At 42.1% G+C, this 23,001-nt stretch overlaps 1 protein-coding gene across 1 annotated transcript; it reads left to right on the top strand.

Annotated features, from left to right (window-relative positions):
* Positions 1-4: 4 nt before the first annotated feature.
* On the top strand, positions 5-18,322 carry LOC131447759 (SNF-related serine/threonine-protein kinase-like). The gene is made up of 8 exons (XM_058619786.1): positions 5-307; positions 4,151-4,474; positions 4,813-5,031; positions 7,280-7,526; positions 11,618-11,759; positions 13,112-13,324; positions 13,684-13,818; positions 15,517-18,322. Exons 2-8 carry the CDS (start codon positions 4,352-4,354, stop codon positions 16,796-16,798), a joined length of 2,361 nt encoding a protein of 786 aa, XP_058475769.1. The 5' UTR covers positions 5-307; positions 4,151-4,351; the 3' UTR covers positions 16,799-18,322.
* The last annotated feature ends 4,679 nt before the right edge of the window (positions 18,323-23,001 follow it).

Consider the following 23,001-nt stretch of genomic DNA (forward strand, 5'->3'; position numbering starts at 1 on the left):
TCGTCTGTTTAGCGACGCTCATTTGACGCGACCGACAGCGCAGGAGGAGAAAGAGGGAGGGTGAACGAAAAAGAGGCTGGTCGTGTTGACAGTGTGACAGATTCACACACACAGGGACTCAGCGTAAACCTTCCCTCTGTCCCTCTGTCTTTCCGTCTGTCTCTCTCTCCGTGTGTCTGTCTCTCTGTCTGTCTTCACTGAGCGGCAACACAAGCGTCAGCGTCGGTGAAAGCCTGCAGCTCATCGCCCGGAGCCGCGCACTTTCTCTCCCGCAGTTGTTCCAGGCGCTGACTCAGATTCTTCTCCGGTAAGTCAGGCTGACTGTTGTAGTCCGTGCATGCAGGCAGGCTGGTGGTGTGCGTGGGCCCGTGGGTCATGTTCTCCTGGTTCTGACTGCTGGATTCCGGTGAGGGACCTTTGAATGCGCATCCTTTGGGCGCATTTAAACCTCGTGTGTGTGTATGTGTATGTGCTGCTGCTGCTGCTGTGTTGTTGTGTTGTTGTGTTTGCAGTCAGCAGGCATGTTGACAGGACATGGGGCGGTGAGGGGGGGTGAGGGGTGGTCCCATATGGGCAGTAGCACCTTTGCTGTGTTCATTATCAGGGCCTCTGCATCAAGCAAGAGTCCCAGGATAAGTGTGAGCTCCACAACAATGACAATGACCTTTTAAAGATCTGGTATGTAACCATACCTAACCCTAAACTTACAGTTTTAGTCAGAAGTTGGAATTTCAGATTGGAGTTTGCATGTTCTCCCCATGTGTGCGTGGGTTTTCTCCGGGTTCTCCGGCTTCCTCCCACAGTCCAAAAGCATGCAATATGTGGATTAGATAAATTGGAAACTCTAAATTATAGGTAATAATAATAGTAGTAATAATAGGTGTGAATGTGAGATTAGGGTGGTTGTTAGTCTCCATGTGGCCCTGTGATGGACTGGCCAACTGTCCGGAGTGTGACCCCGCCTATCACGCTATGTCAGCTGAGATTAGCACAGTTTCCCTCACAACCCTAACGTGGAGGTTAAAACGGTAGAAGCTGGATGGCTGTACCAAATGCTGTCGTATGTTACTGTTACCAAAAGAATGTCCTTCAAAGGTTCCCTAAAGGTTGGGACAAAAGTAACGTCACAAGAACATTCTATGGGGGAACGTTCTGGGAACCGTAGGTAGATTACCTCAAAAGTATTGAAGCTTGGTACCCTCCCCGAACTTTGGCAGATACCAAATTGTTTAAGATTGATACCCTGCCTGAAGTTTAGTAGATAACCTCAGAAGTATTTAAGCTTGGTACCCTCCCCGAACTTTGGCAGATACCAAATTGTTTAAGATTGATACCCTGCCTGAAGTTTAGTAGATAACCTCAGAAGTATTTAAGCTTGATACCCTGCCTGAAGTTTAGTAGATAACCTCAGAAGTATTTAAGCTTGGTACCCTCCCCGAACTTTGGCAGATACCAAATTGTTTAAGATTGATACCCTGCCTGAAGTTTAGTAGATAACCTCAGAAGTATTTAAGCTTGATACCCTCCCCAAAGTTTGGCAGATAACAAAAATTATTTAAGCTTGATACCCTGCCTGAAGTTTGGTAGATACCAAAAAAGTATTATACCCAACATGGGTTTCAGGGTCATAAGGTCAGTCTTAAAGTTGGTAAAGAAAAAACATATCACTATTTTGTCCAGAGATAAGTTCATGTTACACCCAACAAAACAATGAATGGTTCGGTTGGGTAACTTTCAAAGTGTGGGCGTCTCAATGAAATGCACCAGGAAACTGATTTTCCTGTGAAGTGTGGGCTTGACTACACTCAGCTCTTATCTTAAATAATATGACTGGCTGAGTTTATAACAGGCCCTTGCCCCCATATGTGTGTCTGTATGCTTCTGTGCGCACAACTCTACTCTACAAGCTTGTAAATCAGTACACTACTGCACCTTATGTAACCAAATTCCAAGTATGTACAACATGTACTCCGCTGCACGCTGTGTGTACATATATCTATGTATATATCATGTCATAAAGACTTAGAGTAGGGCTGAGCGATTTGTGTAAAATATCAAATGTGTGATTTTTCTGACATATAGTCATTGCAACTGGAAGTTGAGCTTCAGTTAAATTTAGAACAAAATGGAGCACTGCCCCATAAAATACCAACTATTAACTTAAAGATATGAATTGCTTCTAATATTTCTATTGTGGCAGGGCAATAACTCATTATTTATGCAATGTGCAAACATACTTTTGCGACAGCGACATGCTTTTAAATCTTACACTGGTGTTTTTTTCTGTCCATAAGGAATTTTAAAACTTCACTCAACCAAGTGAACTTAACTTTCACGTGGTTGCGAAACTTAATCTTTAATAATCTAATAGTTTATGGTGATAATTATTAATATCGGCTGATTTAATAAAAAAAAATAAAAAAAATAAGTCTTCAACTATTTTATTGCAATTACATTTTTGGCCATATTGTATTAGATTAGAAGCATAGAACTGTGAAATAGCAGCTAATTGTGTGGTTTTCAAATTAAAAGTTTGATTTAAAACAACTTGTTCTTTAGCTTTAGCCTCAGGATTAAAATAAATTAATTTGAATCGATTTTTCCTCAACCTGCGATTTCAGCTGATCGCCCACATTCTCAGCAGAGGTGTGTTCAGGTCAGCCCTGTAATGCTGACTCCATGATAATACCCTGATATGATTGAGGCGAACACACCAGCTCATCACTACACCACAGCCCACTTTGATCTCACCTAACCTGCTCTGTCACCCTGAGTGTGTGCGTGTGTGTGTGTGTGTGTCCAGGTCCAGGAATGTGTGTGCACACAGGTTATGTGTGACTTCTTTCATGGCTTCAGTTTTTCTGAACCTGTCAACACCCACATGTTGCCGGCGTCAGCGCAGACATCGGTGAACACAGACGTCAGAGAAGACAGAAACGACTCTCTGTGAATAATCAAAACCCAAAAGACCTCCAACGGCTTTCGCAGTTTTATTCACACACAACCACAAACTGCTCGTGGGCTGGAGACATTTCCATATTTATTTTCCTTCCCATTGTTTCTTGTTGTGGAAGAAGGTGTGTTCTCTGGCAACACTTATTTAGTTTTCTGTTGTCTTTGTGAATCCAGGTGAATGGGACACACCTAGGCAGCACCTTAAAGGAATGTTAGACAGTTTTTTTTTCTTTCTTGTCGTCTCCGCGTTCTTGGAATGAATGTTGATTCTTGAAAGAGGAATGCCAGGCCTCCCCTGGAGGCCATGTTTCGTAATCATAGCTGTGAAAACCAAAAAAAAACAACACTGTAAGACGACAGTAGCTCCTGGTGAACGGATTAGAGGCTCATGTAAGCAAGGAAGGGTTTTTTGAATTTTTTACAAATCGTAGTTTTGTCTGCCTTGAATCAGTGACACTGAGCCAGCACATGTAACACGACACTCACCCTAAGGTTATGTGTAGTTTATAAAAGTAAAAAAAATTATCTCTTAGTCCAAAGCCATTCATTGTCCCAAATAGAATAAGGTATCGTCGGCATGTTTGACGATGTTGTTGAAATTAAGCATTTCATGTGTTTTTATGTCTATGGTTTATCAATGAAACATTTAAAAACATTTTTTAATACAATTAAATGTGTCTGCCAATTGATTTCTGACCAAATGGGTTCAAAAACACGGACCAAATGTTGATCCACATAAACTTATTATTCATGCCTGATAAAATATCAGCTTAATATTTTTAAAGCTGAGCATTTATTTAGTAACAATAATAATCACAATTGGATTTTCTTCAACAGTTATATAAGAAAAGTTCACTGGTATATTGATCGTCCCCCCCAGTAAAAATCAATCCTTAATTATGTGACCTGTATTAATTGATAATTGTTGGTGTCATATTATTTAAAATGTGTTATTGTGCAGTCAGCAAAGTAAAATGCTTAAATTTTACCCCATATGCCACTAAGGTAGTCTCACCTGATACTTTATTTATGCTCACTGTCTACATTAAAGTAGGGGAATGTAGTTTTTAGGACAGGAGGTCATTAGACAGTCTCAAGACTCAGGATTTAGCAGGATTGTTTTCCACAGCAGTGACAGTTAATTGTTGCAGAGTTATATTTTGGTGAATAATGGTTTCCTGTTTTCTCCCCTCAGATCAACAGTAGACTGGAACTCACCTTCAAACCCTTAAAGCTACCATAAGAAGACCCACAGTGGGCCTGCAGTCAACTGAACCACTACTACAAACCCTCACCTCACCTCACTTCAGTTCACTCAAGAGGAAAATGGAGAACTGACCCGAGGACCAGCAGGCAACAGAAAGCAGCTCCTCCCTCCCCCCATTCACTAGCAGCCATGGCGGGGTTCAAACGTCATCATGACGGGAAGATTGCTGGGCTGTATGACCTGGACAAGACTCTTGGCCGCGGCCATTTTGCCGTGGTGAAACTGGCGCGACATGTATTCACTGGTGAAAAGGTACACGGTCGTTCATGTCTACACATGCACGTACAACGTTTTATTGGCATTGATGGAATGTCCTCGTGATAATCAACCGGTGTCTACAGCCACATTTCAGCTACACCCTTAGAGACACATACCAGAGAGAGGTGATTCATAACCCTTTGTAGTAACATCTGTGAGGGTTGAGTGGATTCATTTGACCTTTAGGAATATGATATCATCTCATGAACATCTTTTCTTTGTTTCCAACTTAGTCTAACTACCTTTATTATCTGTATCAACGTGACAGCTGTTTCTTGATGAAGAAGATGTCCACAATCAGTTTTGTCTGTCTCTTTTTGTCACTCCTCCAGGTTGCGGTAAAGGTGATAGATAAGACGAAGCTGGACCCAGTGGCTCGGGGTCACCTTTTCCAGGAGGTGCGGTGTATGAAAATGGTGCAACACCCCAACGTAGTGCGTCTGTACGAGGTCATTGACACGGCCACTAAGCTCTACCTCATTCTGGAGCTGGGAGACGGAGGAGACATGTACGACTGCATCATGAAGCACGACGGAGGACTCAGTGAAGAGGTGAGTGGGACCAGGGGCGGCTCACATTCAGTGGTTCAACTCACAGGTGAAGTCCATCGTCTCTACATAAGTCATCGAAGATAAAATAACTAGGAAGCAGATTTAAGTTTCTTTATTTTTAGTGGTGAATGATTTGTGTAAATGTGATGAAGGAAGTGGACAGAGTTCAAAGTAGTAAACCTGGATAGTTCAAAGTTCAAGGAGTTCACTCAGCAAGAGTCAAATATTTGACACTGAACGCTGTAATATAATAAGATAAGAAAGTTTACTGGACACTGTTTAACTTTGCAGTGGTAATGGCAGGTGTTTGGTTTTTTTTGTTTGTTTTTAAATCTAAATTGTATGTTATACATTTATTTCCTTTCTTGGTTGGTGTTAGGTGAGAAGTTTAATCAGAATCAGAAACAGTTTTATTGCCAATTAAGTCATAAACATACAAGCAATTTGCTGTGGTGATTTAGTGCATTAGACAGCACAATATAACATAAAGACAGCATAATATAACATAAAGACAGCACAATATAACATAAAGACAGCACTATATAACATAAAGACAGCACAATATAACATAAAGACAGCACTATATAACATAAAGACAGCACAATATAACATAAAGACAGCACTATATAACATAAAGACAGCACAATATAACATAAAGACAGCACTATATAACATAAAGACAGCACAATATAACATCAAGACAGCACTATATAATATAAAGACAGCACAATATAACATAAAGACAGCACAATATAACATAAAGACAGCACTATATAACATAAAGACAGCACAATATAACATAAAGACAGCACTATATAACATAAAGACAGCACAATATAACATCAAGACAGCACTATATAATATAAAGACAGCACAATATAACATAAAGACAGCACTATATAACATAAAGACAGCACTATATAACATAAAGACAGCACAATATAACATCAAGACAGCACTATATAACATAAAGACAGCACTATATAACATAAAGACAGCACAATATAACATCAAGACAGCACTATATAACATAAAGACAGCACAATATAACATAAAGACAGCACTATATAACATAAAGACAGCACAATATAACATAAAGACAGCACTATATAACATAAAGACAGCACAATATAACATAAAGACAGCACAATATAACATAAAGACAGCACTATATAACAAAGACAGCACTATATAACATAAAGACAGCACTATATAACATAAAGACAGCACTATATAACATAAAGACAGCACAATATAACATAAAGACAGCACAATATAACATCAAGACAGCACTATATAACATAAAGACAGCACAATATAAAAAGAATGAAGATTAAAATTGAAAAAAGCTATCTATACTTAAGCTAACTGCTTCTAAAACAGGAATAAGCATCATTCATATGTGTATTAGAAGCAGTTAGATTAGGTTTAGATAGCTTTTCTTTTCAATTTAAAAAAACATTATTATTAATATTAAAGTTACTTATTAACAATTAATATTAAAGTTACTTATTAACATGTTTTATCATATCTTACAAAACGAAATGTTAGCAGTCTTACCATGTCACTCTTAAGCTAACTTGCTAGCTATCAGTTAGCAGGGCCATTAGCTTCTAGCTGCTACGGGCCGCTAGCCACTGCTCTTAACTTGTATTAACTGAATTGTGGACAGCCGAAACAAGCTGTGAACTCAAGTTGAAATGATAAATGTTTAACACATATTGAGCAACATCAGCATAAATATGTAGTTGAGTTTTTGACCTAAATATCTGTTGGATCTGGTTCATGTACAAGTGATTTTTGTTAAGTTGTGCTTGTAGGGTTAAACTTTTTGTTTACTGCTGTAGAACAAATACCGCTTTTTTACCACTATTTACAATTTTTTTGGTACTATTCCCTCACCTAGCTTTACTGTCTGGTACATTGAACATAACTTGCCATATCTCGGTTAATCCCATCCTTCACCACCTGGTTTGGGGCCTTTGTCTTGATATAGGAGGTTCAGAGCTTATTTCAGAGTGGACGAACACCAGTCTGACCTATTTCTTTGGCCCAAGTATCAAAAGAAGCACTTGCTACAGTCCAAAAGGTTAATATATTACTTGGTGTTATGAGGATGTACCCAGAACTATGAGTATGTTGTTTTTGTGTATAAAAACAACACACTCATAGTTCTGACCTAAAACAGTACTTTCACCAATGAGCATGGTTGTGATACAGAATTGCATCTGTCTCTCTGTCTCTCCAGGTTGCCAAGTGTTACTTTGCCCAAATTGTCCACGCCATCTCCTACTGTCACCGGCTCCATGTGGTACACAGGGACCTGAAGCCAGAGAACGTGGTGTTTTTTGAGAAGCAGGGTGTTGTCAAGCTCACCGACTTCGGCTTTAGCAACCGGTTTCAGCCCGGGAAAACACTCAACACCTCCTGTGGCTCGCTGGCCTACTCTGCTCCTGAAATACTGCTGGGCGACGAGTATGACGCTCCTGCAGTAGGTAAGTCTGGAGAAAAGTGATTTCTGGGTTACACGTGGGGGAGTGGGGAGCTATATCTCTGCTGCTACTTTATCAAAGTGTAGGTTTTGCAGCTTAGTGAAATGGGACAGTGTCTCTGTCCTCAGTCCTCTGTGTATTCCGTGCAGCAGTACATGGTACATGCTGTCCTCCACTGTTTTACTGATGCTTTCACATTCACCCACACTCTCTGCCAACATGACCTCCCGGTATCTCTGCGTACACTCTGACAGCACTCTATAACCGACAGCACTTTGGATGGATCTTGCAGACAACTTGGCAACAAGAGCAGTTTTATTAGACACCCGATAAATGGTGGAGAGCTCAAAGTTCTTAGTGCAACACTCAAGTTGGGAAGTGAGGCTATAACATAACCCACACACTCACAGTCCCACACTTTGATTTTTTGTCTCCAGTTTGTCTTTATGACTCGGCATGGCCTTTCTGTTTATAATAAAAACCTGATATCAGATTAGACTAAAATTGGTTTCCGTGGCTCTATCTCCGCTTCTGTGTTTGCAGCACACACAAGTACGCGAGCAGCCTCCGCCTCCATCACCGCTCCGCTGTCTTTCCAATTCATGGTGGTCCGAGTCCTTCCGGAGCCACAGATTATATATTATATATTAAATTAAAATGTAATGGAGGAGAAGGAGAAATTAAAATAGAAGCCTGTGTGCCTGTTGTGGTAATAAAAAAGGGGGGTAAATAAGCGTGAGAGAGAGAAGAGGGAAACAGACAGAGCAAATAAATAAAAAGCAGTTGTCTACCCAGAGGCCAGTGCGTCAGAGTAACGCAGGAGCGAGCGAGAGAGACATTCTATTTTTCTGACTGAGTGCATTTGCAGTTGCAGTTTTCTTCTGCCTCCCTTCGCTCACTCTCCTTTGTGCCAAGCTGATGAACAGAGTAATAACAGGCCCTTTATGTGACTGCATGTGGGGTTTTTTTTATTGTAATGATTGTGTGAATATCTGGAGCTGTGTCTTGTGTGAGCACTTGACCCATATGACAACTCTGATGTTTGTGGATATTTTCTGCATGAGTTAGTTTGTGTGTGTGTGTTTGGCCCTGTGGAGTCTTCACACTACCTGTGCATTATTGTTCATCCAGCTGAAATGATGATGTTTTGATTGTGGGGATTATCCAGCCAGCTGGGATGTAAGCACTGTGCGGTTCTCTCAGCGGTTGCAATTTGACTTCGAACGCCGTGAATGGAGGTCACACTGCTGGCGGCGTTAAATGCTGTCTGAGGTAAAACTGGCCTGGGATTACATCGCTGCCAAGGTACCTGCTGGCAGCGTGTGAGGCTGCTGACGTGACGGTGCAGATTTTTTTGAGTGCTGCCTTCGCCTTGGCTCTCATGAGCAGAGTCGGGCCTTATTAGGGCGTGTTGTTTGTTTGAGGAAGTGCTGAACATAATTTGAGAGGAGACATGATGGAAAAATAAAGAGGAGAAGCGGATATGGCAAAGTAAAGTGTGAAAACAAAGAAAAAGCTACTAATAGTCCATGTTATTGAGTGCTTCACCCTTATCAGGACTAATAAATCTATCATTTATTTTCTTGATTATTTGCCTATAAATTGCAGAAATCCAATAAAAAACCATATATATTCTGGCATGTTGACTATTCTTCCAACTAACAACTAGTAATTCTTTCAATTCTTAATGAATCTGTCAATTATTTACTCAGAAATGTCAGAAAACAGATATGAATCCACAAACCAAATATATTCAGTTTCCCCGTCCAGGAAGAACAAAACAAACCAGTAAATATTCACATTTAAGAAGATGGAATTAAAGAACTCGAAACAGAGAACAGCTGGCGATTTACTGTAGCAGATTATTTGTCAATGAATTCATTGATTATTGCAGGTTTGTACTGCGACGCATCACAAAGACGATTAGAAAGGTTAAAGGGTAAACAGTAATTTAATAAAATGCAAAAGTATATAAACACATAAGTGAGTGATATAAGCAGAAAATGAGTGCAGATATGTTGGAGGATTAGTGGGAGCAGATGATGGACTAATAAAAGCTACAAAAAGATGCCTGGCTCCTTTTTTGTTTTCATATCTTTGATGCTGTGCAGTGTGGGTTTGTTTCCAGTAAACTATTGGTTAAATATAGATTTATGCTCTCTCTTCAAGCTCAAGCTGCAAAGAAAATAGAACACTTACCTAATGGCAATTATAAAGAACATATCCTGGGCTCATGGGTGCATAATTCAGAACATATCTGCTCATAATGAACAATGTGCACAAGTGAGATTTTCCTTTTTATGTGGCCTAATGATCAGCAGGGACAGGATGTGTCCTGCTCAGCCTTCGAGGTTACGGTGCCAAGACACAAGGGAGTGGTTGTTGCTTCTCTCGGAGAATAAATTGGTGGCGAAAAAAGCGACGCGGGGCAGCGAATGTTTACACTCACAGCTGTCGACGCTGTCAGGAGGAGCTGGCGTCATTTGCACATGGGATGCTGACATGCAGCGACATGAATGTTGTTATATATCCACACGTGTGTGTCATCTATTTGGTGTATAAATAAAGTTATCCGGGAAGGAAGTTTGGTTGGCTACTGCTGACGCACATAATGAGGGAGCAGGGTCCTGGTTGCTAGGATACATTGGCCACGGGTACGATGGTGGATGGTGGATGGTGGAGGGCAGTGTGGCGGTGTGTTTGCACCCTTTTTTTTCCCTCAGCAGTTCAGAAAACGCTGCTTCACAGAGCAATAAATACTCGCCGCCCACAGCAAACGCTTTCCTGGCAAAGTCCAGAGATGTTGTTGAAATATGAAGTGCATCATCAGGAGTGTCCTGCTTTTATAGAGGATTAGGGTTTGCAAAGGGGGCAGAAAATGGCTTTCTATGGAAACTTAAGTTAATGAATTTTGGAAATATTCCAAATTGGAAACTTTCCACAGGAATTTTGGGAATTAATGAGAATGCACTGGGAATTTGGGCTCATTTAGAATGAGAACTTTATGAATGATTCATTATTTTATAGAGGATTAAGGTTGCCAAGAGGTGGACAATTTCCAGTATATGGACAGAAACTTTCCATGGAAACTTAAGTTTGGAAATTTTGGAAATATTACTTTCCACAGGAATTATTTTGGGAATTTATGTGAATGAACTGGGAATTTGGGTCGTATACCAACATAAATATAAACATTTTGTTTTTTTAAGAAAAGATTTAGTTGCAAAGGGGGTGGAACATTTTCAGAAAATGTCCAGAAACTTTCCATGGAAACTTACGTTTGGGAGTTTTGCAAATATTCCAAATGGGAAACTTTCACACAGGAATTACGTGAATTTAGGGAATTTATTGGAATTAACTGGGAATTTGGGGTAATTTAAAGAGTCGTATACAACATAAATACAAACGTTTTGTTTTGTCATAAGCAGCCATGGTTACAAAAGGATACAAATAAACATTTTTTTAATTGTAAGTAGAGTTATTTTGAATGATAAAGTTGTGGAAATTTCCCAAAAAAATGTCCAGGAACTTTCCATGGAAACTTATATTATTATATTTAAGCATTAAAAATATCATTTTGGTTAAAGAGCTTCTACATACCGGTGTATTTACCATAACAGAAACATAAAAAATTGTTTTTGATTACCAGTGCTGTTAATTTAGGGCAGCTGTGGCGTAAACAATACATTTGTGAAGCTGACCTTTGCTGCTACTCAAGGACTCAAGAGTTTAACCTGCTGCAACACTTTCCCACAAACTAACGCTGAGCTGCTGACTAACGTTGGTGGTGCAGCGCAGTGACAGCGCGGCGTCTGTGCTCGTCGTCAGTTCAGGATGTGTGTCAGTGGACCATTGCTGCTGTCCAGAGCGGGGGTGGGAGCTCCGAGCAAACCCTTGCTATTTATAAATAGTTCAATGGACCAAGAGAACAAATGAACATTTGAGAGCTTTGTGGGATGAACACGTTAACCTACTTTCCTGACACCACGTGACACGTTTGTGTATGAACGTATGGACAGCGCGCAGTTAGACAAATGTGTCGAGTGTTTAGTTCGGTCGCTGTAAACGTGCTCTTTCTGTGTCTCTGTGTGTAGATATATGGAGTCTGGGGGTGATCCTGTTCATGCTGGTCTGTGGTCAGCCGCCGTTCCAGGAGGCCAACGACAGCGAGACGCTCACCATGATCATGGACTGTAAATACACGGTGCCTCCACACATCTCCACCGCGTGCAGAGAGTGAGTAACACACACACACGCACACACGCACACAAATCCCTGTGTGGATGGACAGAGCACTAACTCTGCAGGTGCTGCATATTTCATGTCCGTAGACGTGTAAAGAGTGAAGCCTCTCCTCGATCTCATCGTGGATGCAGCCCTGTGTTAAGTGCGTCTAATGCGCCCTTTGGAAACGGGGCCCTCTATTTTTAACCCAGCGCTGAGCAGAGCGCTGCAAAAACCCTTGTATACATTTTTAATCGACTGTAGCTTTGGATGCCATTATATCATTTTGTTATTTTAGTACCGGGGCATGCAGCAATCCACTCTGATTGGTATCTGAAGGTCGTTGTGCTTTCTCACATGCAATACTTGGATAGGTAGCGTGAAGCAAAAGGGATTAAGTCATTTGCAATATTCAGCTTTACACCTAAATCAATCAATTAATCAATAAATGTGTGTTTTTATAGCCCTTTACAACACCCACAATGTCCCCAAAGTGATTTACATAACATCAAAAATTATCCAATCCAGCTTTATGTATAAAGCACATTTAAAACCACAGAGTTGCACCAAAGTGCTGTACAGTCTAAAATCTGTACATGCAAAAAAAACATCACAAACATGAAAAACACCCACAAAATTAGTAAAACAACACGAATTAAAAGTTCAACTCACATTATGGTAAAAGCTAATGAAGACAAATGTGTCTTTAAGACAGATTTAAAAACAGGAAGAGAAGAAGCCTGACAGTCCGGGTCTTAGGGTCTTAGGGACATCCAAGGTCAGGAGGTCAGCCGACCTTAGGGCCTGAGAGGACCTGTCCTGACGCGGCAGGATCTTGAAAAAGTAACCCATGCTTTTTATCACAACTCTGCTGGATTACTGTAACGGTCTCTATGTTGTTCGGCGTGTCCAGAGTGCTGCTGCTCGGGCTCGAGAGCTCATCTCGCCCGTACTTTCCACTCTTCAATGACTCCCTGTGTGTTTTTAGAATTGATTTAGATTGTATATGAATGTGTCTGAGTGGTCTGGCTCCACCCGCCTCTCTGAACATCAACAATTATAAATGTAGCACGAGTAAAACAAAAGAGTAAAAGTATTAAAAAGACATAATGAGATGACATTTAATCCGGGACATCAAGTAAAAGTTGATAGCGACGCCCTTGTGGCTTTAAAAGCAAACAGCAGGTTCCAAAGTGAGGCAGCAGCAGCCACTGGAGTGAGATACGACTAAGTCCTTCACACTGTTCTTCTGTTTCCTCAGTTTATCTAAATCAAAGCTGCTGGTCGTATGTCGTACAGTCATGGTGTTTCCACATTTTGGACGATAACAAAAGTCTCCCCGTGTCTCCCCCGTCTCCCTCCAGTCTCATAGGCCATATGCTGCAGAGGGACCCCACGAGACGAGCGACGCTCGAGCAGATCCAGGCCCACGAGTGGCTCCAAGGCGTCGACCCCTCCCCGGCCACCAAGCTGTCCACTCCTCTGGTGTCGCACCGCAGCCTGTCGGAGGAGGAGCACGGCTCCATCATTCAGCGCATGGTGCTGGGTGCCATCGCAGACAGAGACACCATCACTGAGTATGTGTCTGTGCCCCCGAGTGAAGCTTTTTTTCTTTCCCCGCTTCCCCAAAGTATTCGTCACAGTTCAGCAGCCGAACTGGAGCTTAATTGAAAGTCATCAGCAGTTTAATTGCTATTAACTATGAGCTGAAAATCTATCCTGAGTTTTCACCGTGCAAAATTAAATCTCCCGCCTGTCACTTCCTCTTTAACTCACAGTCTGGATTTGGTTCTGATCTCTTTTTTTGGTATCTTTCAAGTGTGTGTACTCAAGTGTGTGTGTGTGTGTTGATTTCTCTCTCTCTCTCTCTCTCTCTCTCTCTCTCTCTCTCTCTCTCTCTCCCTCTCCCTCCCTCCCTCTCTCTCTCTCTTTGAAGGGCTCTGGAGTCAAATCAGTACAACCACATCACAGCGACTTACTTTCTGCTGGCTGAGAGGATGCTGAGGGACCGGCAAGAGAAGGAGCTACACAGCCAGACGCGATCACCCAGCCCCAGCAAGGCCCAGTTCAGGTACACACACACACACACACACACACACACACACCTAAGATTTGTACTCCTGTCTTTGTGAAGACATTTACTGTCATCGTGCGCTTCCTAAATCATGGGCCGATGTTTGTAAAGACAACAGAGGCGGGGTTGTTCCCATCATGCTCACTCTTATGCCGCCTTTTCACTACATGGTCCCGCCTTGCCTTGCCTCGCCTCGCCTGTTGGAGATTAACGCACGTTTTAAGGGATTTTTAAGTCTTTTTAACGGATCTACACTTTGACATTGTTCGGTTTGGTTGTGTCGGACGTCACGCTCATGACTCTTCCAGTGACGACACTCTCTGTGCCGTGCCGTGCCGCGCTGAGGCGAGTCGTGTTGCTCCGGGACCATGTAGAGGAAAAGCCTTTCTGATAATAAACTCACTTAGACCTGGGCCACACTGCCTGCATGTGGATCTACATTAAGAACAGCTTTTCATAGGCGAGTATGTAAAAAGATTAGGTTGCTCACACTTCCTTAGACCCAGACCCAGCAGCTTACGTTACGCCGCAGTCGTGGCTCGTATGATTCAAAGCTCAAACTCAGCACTACCTCCAACCTCCAGGGTTACTTTTTCAGAAGCTACATTATCATTATTATTATTATCATTAGCAGTGTTTTTTAAGTATGTACTCTACATACTGTAATCTATACTGTTATGAAGATCAGTGATGAACTTGTGGGCTTTGAAAGTTATGATTAAAGTCTTAAAATCCACTCAGTGTATATGAGGGTACTGTAACCCAGATTATTAAGACTTAGGTTGACAAATACTTCATGAAAATATTACTTATTGGAGGGAAAAAAGCCCTGACTAAGAAGTTGCTCCACCGTCATTTTCTATAAAAATGAAAACAGAAACATTGAAGAGGATGTGAGTACATCAATACAGAGAGATCTGATTGGATCAATCAGATCTCACTTAAAAAAGGACACATTTTTTTATTTAGATAGAAGTGAAGTTTTGAATGAATATAACATTATTTCTTTTGACGTGTATATAAATAAACGTGACGTGTGTCGTATAAATGTCTCTTTTGAAATGTTAAAGAGCTCCCAAAACTTCATTTGTAAAGAACAACCACAGTGGACCGAAGTGCTGTACAGGAAAAATAAATAAAAAGGCCGAGTAAATAAAAGACACGTGTAAACAATACACAATGAAATACAGCTAAAAAACAACCCTGGGTTAGTTGCAGGTTTTTGAACTGACTCACTGTAATAATAATAATACTGCTTAAGTCTGTTTGTGTTGCTTTTTCTTAAACCGCTCACTCTCCCTGCACCAAACCTCACAGGAGTTGTCAATCCACAGGAGTTGTTAATCCACAGGAGTTGTTAATCCACAGGAGTTGTTAATCCACTGCTGCCACCGGCACATTCAAATGTGTTATTTTGGTGTTTTTTAAGATCCTTCGTTGATCTTTATCTGTAGAGACATTCACTTCCTGTCGGAGGCAGCAGTCGAGCAGCACTTCCTGTATCTCTGTGTGCTAAAATACGCTGATTTTCTCTGTGGATTTTGGTGTCAATCCCTCATACAACCACACAGATTATGTTCAAATTGGTTCTAAATGAATCATGGCCCCAGTGAAGGGAAGCTAAAAAAGAGTTAATGTCTAATGTTAAAGCAAGTTGAGCTAAGTCGTTCTCTCTTTGTGTTTCAAACTGAACAGACAGTCCTGGCCCACGAGAGTGGACGTTCACCAGGATGTCAATGACGGTTTGGGGGGTCCTTCCATGTCCCACCCGGGGGGGCCACAGTCCCCTGCCCGTAGTGCCGAGAGCCTCCACAAAGGCCCCAGGCCCAAAACAGCTCTGCTGGACATCAGCCAGCGGCAGGAGAGCCGCACTAAATCATCCAGCCAAGAGAGGGGGCTGCGGCCTCTGCCAAAGCCCCACTCCAACCCTAACAGACTGGGCTCTCTGATCTCAGGGGGCTCTGGTAAAACACGCAGTCCCAGTCTCTTCAGTGTGGAAGAGGATGAGGAGGAGGACGGGGAGGAAGACAAATTCTCCTCCGCTCTGCCGCAGGTGGTGCTTCGGAGCAAAACCTCGTCCTCCGGTAACCGGCTGTCTTCTCGTATGAGCGCTCCAGTCCTGAACCAGATACACGAGGAGATTAAAGAGGAGGACGAGGACGAGGAGGACGAGGGAAGTAAGCTGCACGGACTCGGTCGGCCCAAACCCAGCCTCAGCCTCAGTCTGAACTCTCAGATATCCTCGTCTTCATCACTCGCACCTTCACCGAGCGCCGTCAAGGCACCGGTGGCTACTTTCACCCCGAGCTCGGAGACGAGCGATGACGACACGGAGAGTCACCGCAAAGTGGACAAAGCATCTGTGGCTGGGAAAAGGGAGGAGAGAGGAGGGAGGAAAGGGGGTAGAGAGAAACGGGGGGCAGGGGAGGGAAGTCCCTCTAACGCTGCCAGTCCTGGATCAGGTTCAGGCCAAGGCAAAGGCACAGCCAAAGCCCCAAGTGGTCTGGTGGAGAGCCTGAAGCTCATGAGCCTGTGCCTGAGCTCTCAGTTCCATAACTTGACGGGGGGAGGAGGCGGAGGAGGAGGAGGAGGAGGCGTCGGCGTCGGTGTCGGTGGCAATGGCGGTGTAAATGTCGGGGTAGACAACCAGGACCGTCCCATGTGGAGGATGTGCATGGGCGGCTCCACCGGGAGCCTGGACAAGGTCTCGCTCCTGGGCGGACCCTCCCCCCGGGGGAACCTCTACCAGCAGCCGCCGCTGGGCGACGTCCTGGTCGACCCGCTGCTGGACGGCCCCTGCTCGGGCTCGCTGAGGCTGGGGGAGCTGGACCTGGCCCGCGAGAACCACAGGAACATGAAGAACCGCCTGATGCAGATGCCGCTGAGCGACAAGACTCTGTCCGTCAACATCCACCGGAGTCCCAAGGAGGGTCTGCTCTGCACCCCCACCCCGCACAGCTGCTGCCAGGTCATCTAGAGCACAGCTGCTGCACCTCCACACTCCTCCACACTCCTCCACACTCCTCCACACTACTCCACCTCCTCCACCTCCGTCCTGCCTTTGTTTTTGTTATATCAGCCTTGGCTCACGTTATTTATACATTTATCGCAGTTTCCTTTTTGTTCAACACTTGACGGTGGACGACTGGGAGACAAAATGCAAACCTTGCACATTTTAGAGACACAGAGAAAGTCTCTGTGGAGGAGACCGGGTGCCACGCCAAGTATGTGAAGAAGCACTTTAACTCGATGAAACGAGACACTGAGGAGGACGTTTGAACCTGCCGGTGTTGAGACAAGAGACGGACACTAAAGCAGTCGGTGCTCACACACTGCTGCGCTTATATATACAGCACGGACACACGGACGTTCACTCCTTCATCATCATCACTCCCAATAAGCTGATATAAAGGATGAGGATGTTTTAGTATCATGTTACATATTTCGTGTACTTTAAACGCTGATGATTTTCCTTTTATTTTTAAATACATAATTTGTGAGATTATTTTTTTGGAGACAGCTGTTTTATTATTATTATTGTTATTATTTTTTTTTAAAGAAAAAAAAAACGTCCCGACTGAAAGAATTAAGTGTGTTTTCATTCACAAGTGGACATAATGACGACGGACAGACGGACGGCAGCACTTAGCGTACAGAACGACGGTGGCTCACAGTATTTTGTAACGTATTCCTGTTTTATTTTTCTATCTCAGAAAACGTGCTCTCTCTCTCTCCCTCTCTCTCTCTTTCTCTCTGTCTCTCTCTCTCTCTCTCTGGAACGTAACGCTCACATTCACAAGAGTTTGTAGATATTGTGAATAACCTCCTGCAGTAGTTCTCTGTCCCTGTAGTATTTGACGGTGAAGTTGTATCGCAGTAGAAACCCTGAAAAACCAACTAGAATCTTAACTGAACACCACATTTAACTCCTCACTCACTACTGGATATTCAAGGTTTGCGTTGAGCCCAGAGTTTAAATCCCCCGCCGACACACACACATATATAAGTATAAATGGCAGCTCTTTAAATGAACATGAACAACAGTCGTTTTCTGGGTGAAACTAAACCGTGTTTATCCCGTAGCTTTTCCTCCTCCAGAATCACGGTAGCCACAGTTGTAGCCGAGAAAACCACACAGATTATAACTCCATTGCCCCGTTTCAAAGTATCAGTCTGTGTAACTGGATGTGTGACCCGACCCTCGTGGCATATATTACCTGACAGTGCATGTGTTTTTTGCTGTAGCATTCTTCTATTTAAAAAAAACCCACTGAGGTCAAAACCACCTCGATATCATCCTAATATAATAATAATAATAATAATGATAATGATAATAAACGGTCACTTCACTGTAGCCTCACAGCAATACCAGCGACTGCAAAATGTACAACAAACAAAAACGTGAAAAATGGATGTGCCATAAAATCTGTCTTGAGCATATTTTGTCCTGTATGTACTGTATATGATAGAGATCTATTACAAATAAACGGATGTGAATGCAGCGCCCCCTGCAGTCTCTGTCACCAGCTGTGTGCACACGTGATGCACAGACGTGAGGGTGAAAGACGACAGTTGACGCCTGTTTTCCACACGACATTGTCTGACTTCAGCAGCGGGAACCATGCAGGAGAATAAGCTCGGGTCTAATTTCTGTGGAAAGTAAAAGTACAGCGTGTACGAAACTGTCGTGACGTCACTTTATATACAGTTTTTTTGATGTACTGAATCATTAGAATCACTTTATGATTGTTTGCTTTCAGCAGTGCTGTCACTAAATACACCAGACTCCTCTGTTGACGTCACATTTCTAGTATCGTTAATCATTTTCATTTTATTTATCCTTTATTTAGCCAGGAAGGAAGTCTCCTCTTCCAGGGAGGTCCTGGTCAAGATAACAGCTCAAATAGTACAAAGTCGTTACAGAGAGAAAATGATTTCACATATAAAACTCACAACAGAATATAAAAAGCTAAAAGGAAGTAGTTAATTTCCCCTTGGGGATGAATAAAGTATTTCTATCCTATTCTATTCTATTAAAGGAGACATAATAAAAGTAAAGTGCAGCCGTTTAGCCAATTTAGCCAAAAAGGCTAAATGTAAAACAACATGTTTCTTTCATGACGGTCCATAAAACACCTGTGAAGGTGCATACATACAGTACTTCTCTGTACTTGTGTACTCCCGTACTATGCACTTGCCAAATATGCTAGTACATCCTAGCGTATTTGGGTATTGAGTGTGTGCAGAAGGAGAAAGCAGTTTTAGTGAATTCTGTAGCGTATTGCAGTGTGATATACAGAGTGCAGTCCAGTTTCTGAAGAAGTCCATTCATAAGATTAGTTCAGTACTTGGTGAACAGACTCCGTCTGACACAGTCACTAACTTTCAGCAATGCTGTCTCTAAATACACCAGACTCCTCTGTTAGATATTGAGGTTTTACACATTTCCTTTGCTAAATATTGGTGATTAACGCATGTTTTCAGGATTTTTAAGTCATTTTAACTGATCTACAGTTCTGCATTGTTTCGCTTTGATCCCCGGTGTCTTCCAGTGATGACGCTCTCTGGATTTCCAGCGATCAAAGTTGCTTTTGTCAGTTCTGAAATGTGTGTATTACAAGTTCTGGTCTCGTGTAAACAGAAGCATGTGTTTCATGGACTCAGCCACGTCTTCACTGGCATTGTGGCGAGTAGATAATGAGTGAATGTTCACATGGAGTTAGTGTTTTGCCATCTGTGATCTCTGTAAACAGGAAACAGTCGGGTATAATGGGGATTATTTCTGTGATTGCTGAGTGTGTGAAACAATGGTCTTTCTCCCAAACACTGAGCAGAGCTGTAATCTCTGCAACATCTGGGCTCCTGCTCCGCATCAGCCCAGCTGGAAGGGGATCAGATCAGATCAGGGTGGGATGAGCTGTTGTAGGTTTGACACAGGAACTCATGTGACCCACAGGCTTAAGCTGGGGACACAACGCTACCACTACAACATGTCTGTGCCTTGATTTTACCCACAGTGTGTGAGGGTAACAGACCTGACCACAGTCGCAGTCCATCAAACATGTCTGAATTTTTTGAGTGTAGCTGATGACGACTGCAAACGCATGTCGCCAACAACCCTTTAAACCAGGGGCCTCAAAGTCAAAATGACCTGGGGGGCCGGTGAACTTCTAGGCTGTGGAAAAAAGTCCCACAGTTTTGATAAAATGAACTAAATTTAACTTAACTTAAGTTAAATCCTGATAGTCCATCATGATACTGCACATTTAAAATATTCAGCATGATATTGCTCACCCTTCAAAGTAAAAGTGTTATTTAGAATATTACAGTATTTATAATAACACGGAGACAATTGTGTTTAAAACATTAGACAAGATAAATGTTGAATTTAATACATCGAATAATGTGGTTCATGTAACCTAATGTATTATTATCATTATGGAACATTTTGTTGTTGTTGACGGGCCAGTTTTCATGATCACTTTAAAGTAAGTGCAGGGCCACGGGCTATCGGTTAGGGGGCCCGCATGTGGCCCACGGGCCGCGATTTTGAGACCTTGTGAGTCTTCGATGCGTTCTGTTGGTTTTGATAAATCCTGTCGCCTGTGATCAGGTGCAGGCGTTAAATGTGTGAGTCATCGTAGTACCTTTTTGAATCTTGCACCTGGCAAATAATACTATACTAATAAAAACTAAACTAAAACAATAAACAATAAACAATAAAAACTAGTAAACCTGCTCTAACTGAACTAATTAAAACTAACTCATTTTGAAAAGTCAAAACTATTCTGACCATGGTGCTGATGCTCTGTCTGTGCTGATTTCACTGTCGCTTTGTTCACGCTGCAACTGAAACCGTGTTGTTTGTCTTTCTCCCACAATGTGAACCCAAGGACTGCCAGACTGTGTGTGTGTGTGTGTGTGTGTGTGTGATGCAATTAAGTGACAAATAAATGAGTGAAACACAAAGTACATGACAAAGACTGAGGAGAGAAGAGAGACACAAACCCCAACACGGCACCAGCAGAGCAAGAAAGGGAAAAAGAAAAGGATCTTTGTGCCTCTTCTTCATGTACTATGTGGAGAAAGCAGGACACAGCTGGAGACATTTTGGACATGTCAGCACACACAGACGTCACAGCGCTGCAGCTAAACGGGAAATCATAAACTCACAGATGAGAGAAGAGCACAAGTTTGCTTTAAAGCTGCAGCTTGAAAAAATAATTCCAGAGAGAGTGAAGACAAAGCTGCTCCTCATTCAGACCAAGAAACACCCAAGATTTAGTGCAACTGAAAACAGGCTTTTAAATTACATTTAAAGATAATTAGTGTCTTCAGATTTTAGGCTGATTTGGACAGATTATCTGGCCAAATAATCCTGTAGTGTGAGGGATTATCAGACGTCATCGGACACAACAGAGTCGTTATTTCACTGCAAAAAATGAAAATATGTACTAGTGTAATTGACTTGAATTCAGTGTCTTTATCTAATCATACCATGTTTTGGATTTTTTCACTTATTAAGGCTGAAGATGCTTAAGATAATTTGACTAATAGTTGTTATATTTTCTTGTTTTTTTAGAGGCATGTTTTGCAGTGTATAAACACACCTGAACAAACAGTATTCTGAAATTTAAAAATATGTCACAGTTCAAAGTTCGCTCGGCTCGTTTTTAGGAAGAGAAATAAACACTAAAAACGCTGTATTTTGTGACTTCTGCACAATTATCGCTACTTTAAATCACTGCTAAAAATGCGATGCAAAATGAATCATAACATTTTTTAAAGCCTGAATATGTGACGTATAAACACACATACACTCCCTCCAGGACGTCCATGTAAGGAGTTGTGTATTATTCCCACAGGGTGCACCTGCGGCACAGATCGGTGGCGTGTGAGCGTGGAGACGTCAGAGCAGGTCTGAACACGGGCTGAACACGGTCTGAACACGGTCGTCGTGATCTTAAACACTGAGGAGTGAGGAATGTGCTGTTGGAACTTATTCAGAACCTTCAGGCGTTCATTATAGAAAATGATTCAAATAATTATAAAAATGATTATGGATTGTAGCCTGTGGCATTTTTTCTTTAATCTTTTTTTTACCAAATCAGGATTTGAGGGTGAGATTAAAAAAATCTCCACCCCGTCAAAGAAGTATAATCCCTTCTATTAAGTGGGATTTGACACCGATACACAGACGAGGCCTCAGTGGACAATCTAGAGACTGAGGTTGGTGAAAATAAAATAACGACAACAAAGCAACATTATTATGTGCTTTGAACAAATCCTTAGTGGAAACTAAATATAAAAAATAAAAATAATCAGTCAAATTGTGTTGTTAATTCGAATAATGAACTGAAAAGATAAGGATTTGACATCATAAAATACAGAAAGGATAAAACAAGATATATTATTTTTAAATATAAACCAGTGTCTGTTACATTCAAAGCGTGGTCCCCGTGTTTCTCGGTGTAGGTTTGTTTGTTAAGATCTCGTGTCTGGTGTGAGATTTGTTTCATGTCAACAGAGACAGAGGCAACAGTGTAATGAAATAATGAAAGACGACTGTAAACAGGTCGATGTTTGTCTGAAAATGCAAAAGGAGCGTCAGGGCTGATAGTATTGCTTGTGACAGCCTGATTTTTCAAATGAAAGATACAAATAATGTTGCATAATTTCTGTTCACTTCTGTTATCTACCTACTTAACTATCTACCTACCCACCTAGTGAGTTACCTACAGTACCTACTTACCTACCTACCTACCTACCTACCTACCTAGCGAGCTAGCTATCCACTACTTACCTAGCTACCTACCTACCTAGGTAGATAGATAGCCCCCCTCGAGAGTTCCTGCTAATCTGAAAAGTAGTAATCTGAAAGGGAGAGTTTTTTCCTCTGGTAATTTTTGGTTGAAATGCGCTGACAGTTTTTCAAAATCCCAGGTAAAAGGATGAACGGCTGTAAGAAGTCTTTAAGTTGACACAGGATCAATGACCAGCTGTGCTGCTGGTTGTCTATGAATCAGTGGATTATTCAGTTTGCAGCAGTGACTTGTTGTTAAAAGTCTCTTTGGATCGCTGTCATTGCGTCAGTGAAGTGGAGTCATTACATGATCAACAGCTCTCTCGTGTAGAAAAGAAAGTCACCAGCTGGCAAAGCTGCTGCTGCTGCTGCTCTGA

This window comes from Solea solea, chromosome 20 (genome assembly GCF_958295425.1).
Source record: "Solea solea chromosome 20, fSolSol10.1, whole genome shotgun sequence".
Lineage (NCBI taxonomy): Eukaryota > Metazoa > Chordata > Actinopteri > Pleuronectiformes > Soleidae > Solea > Solea solea.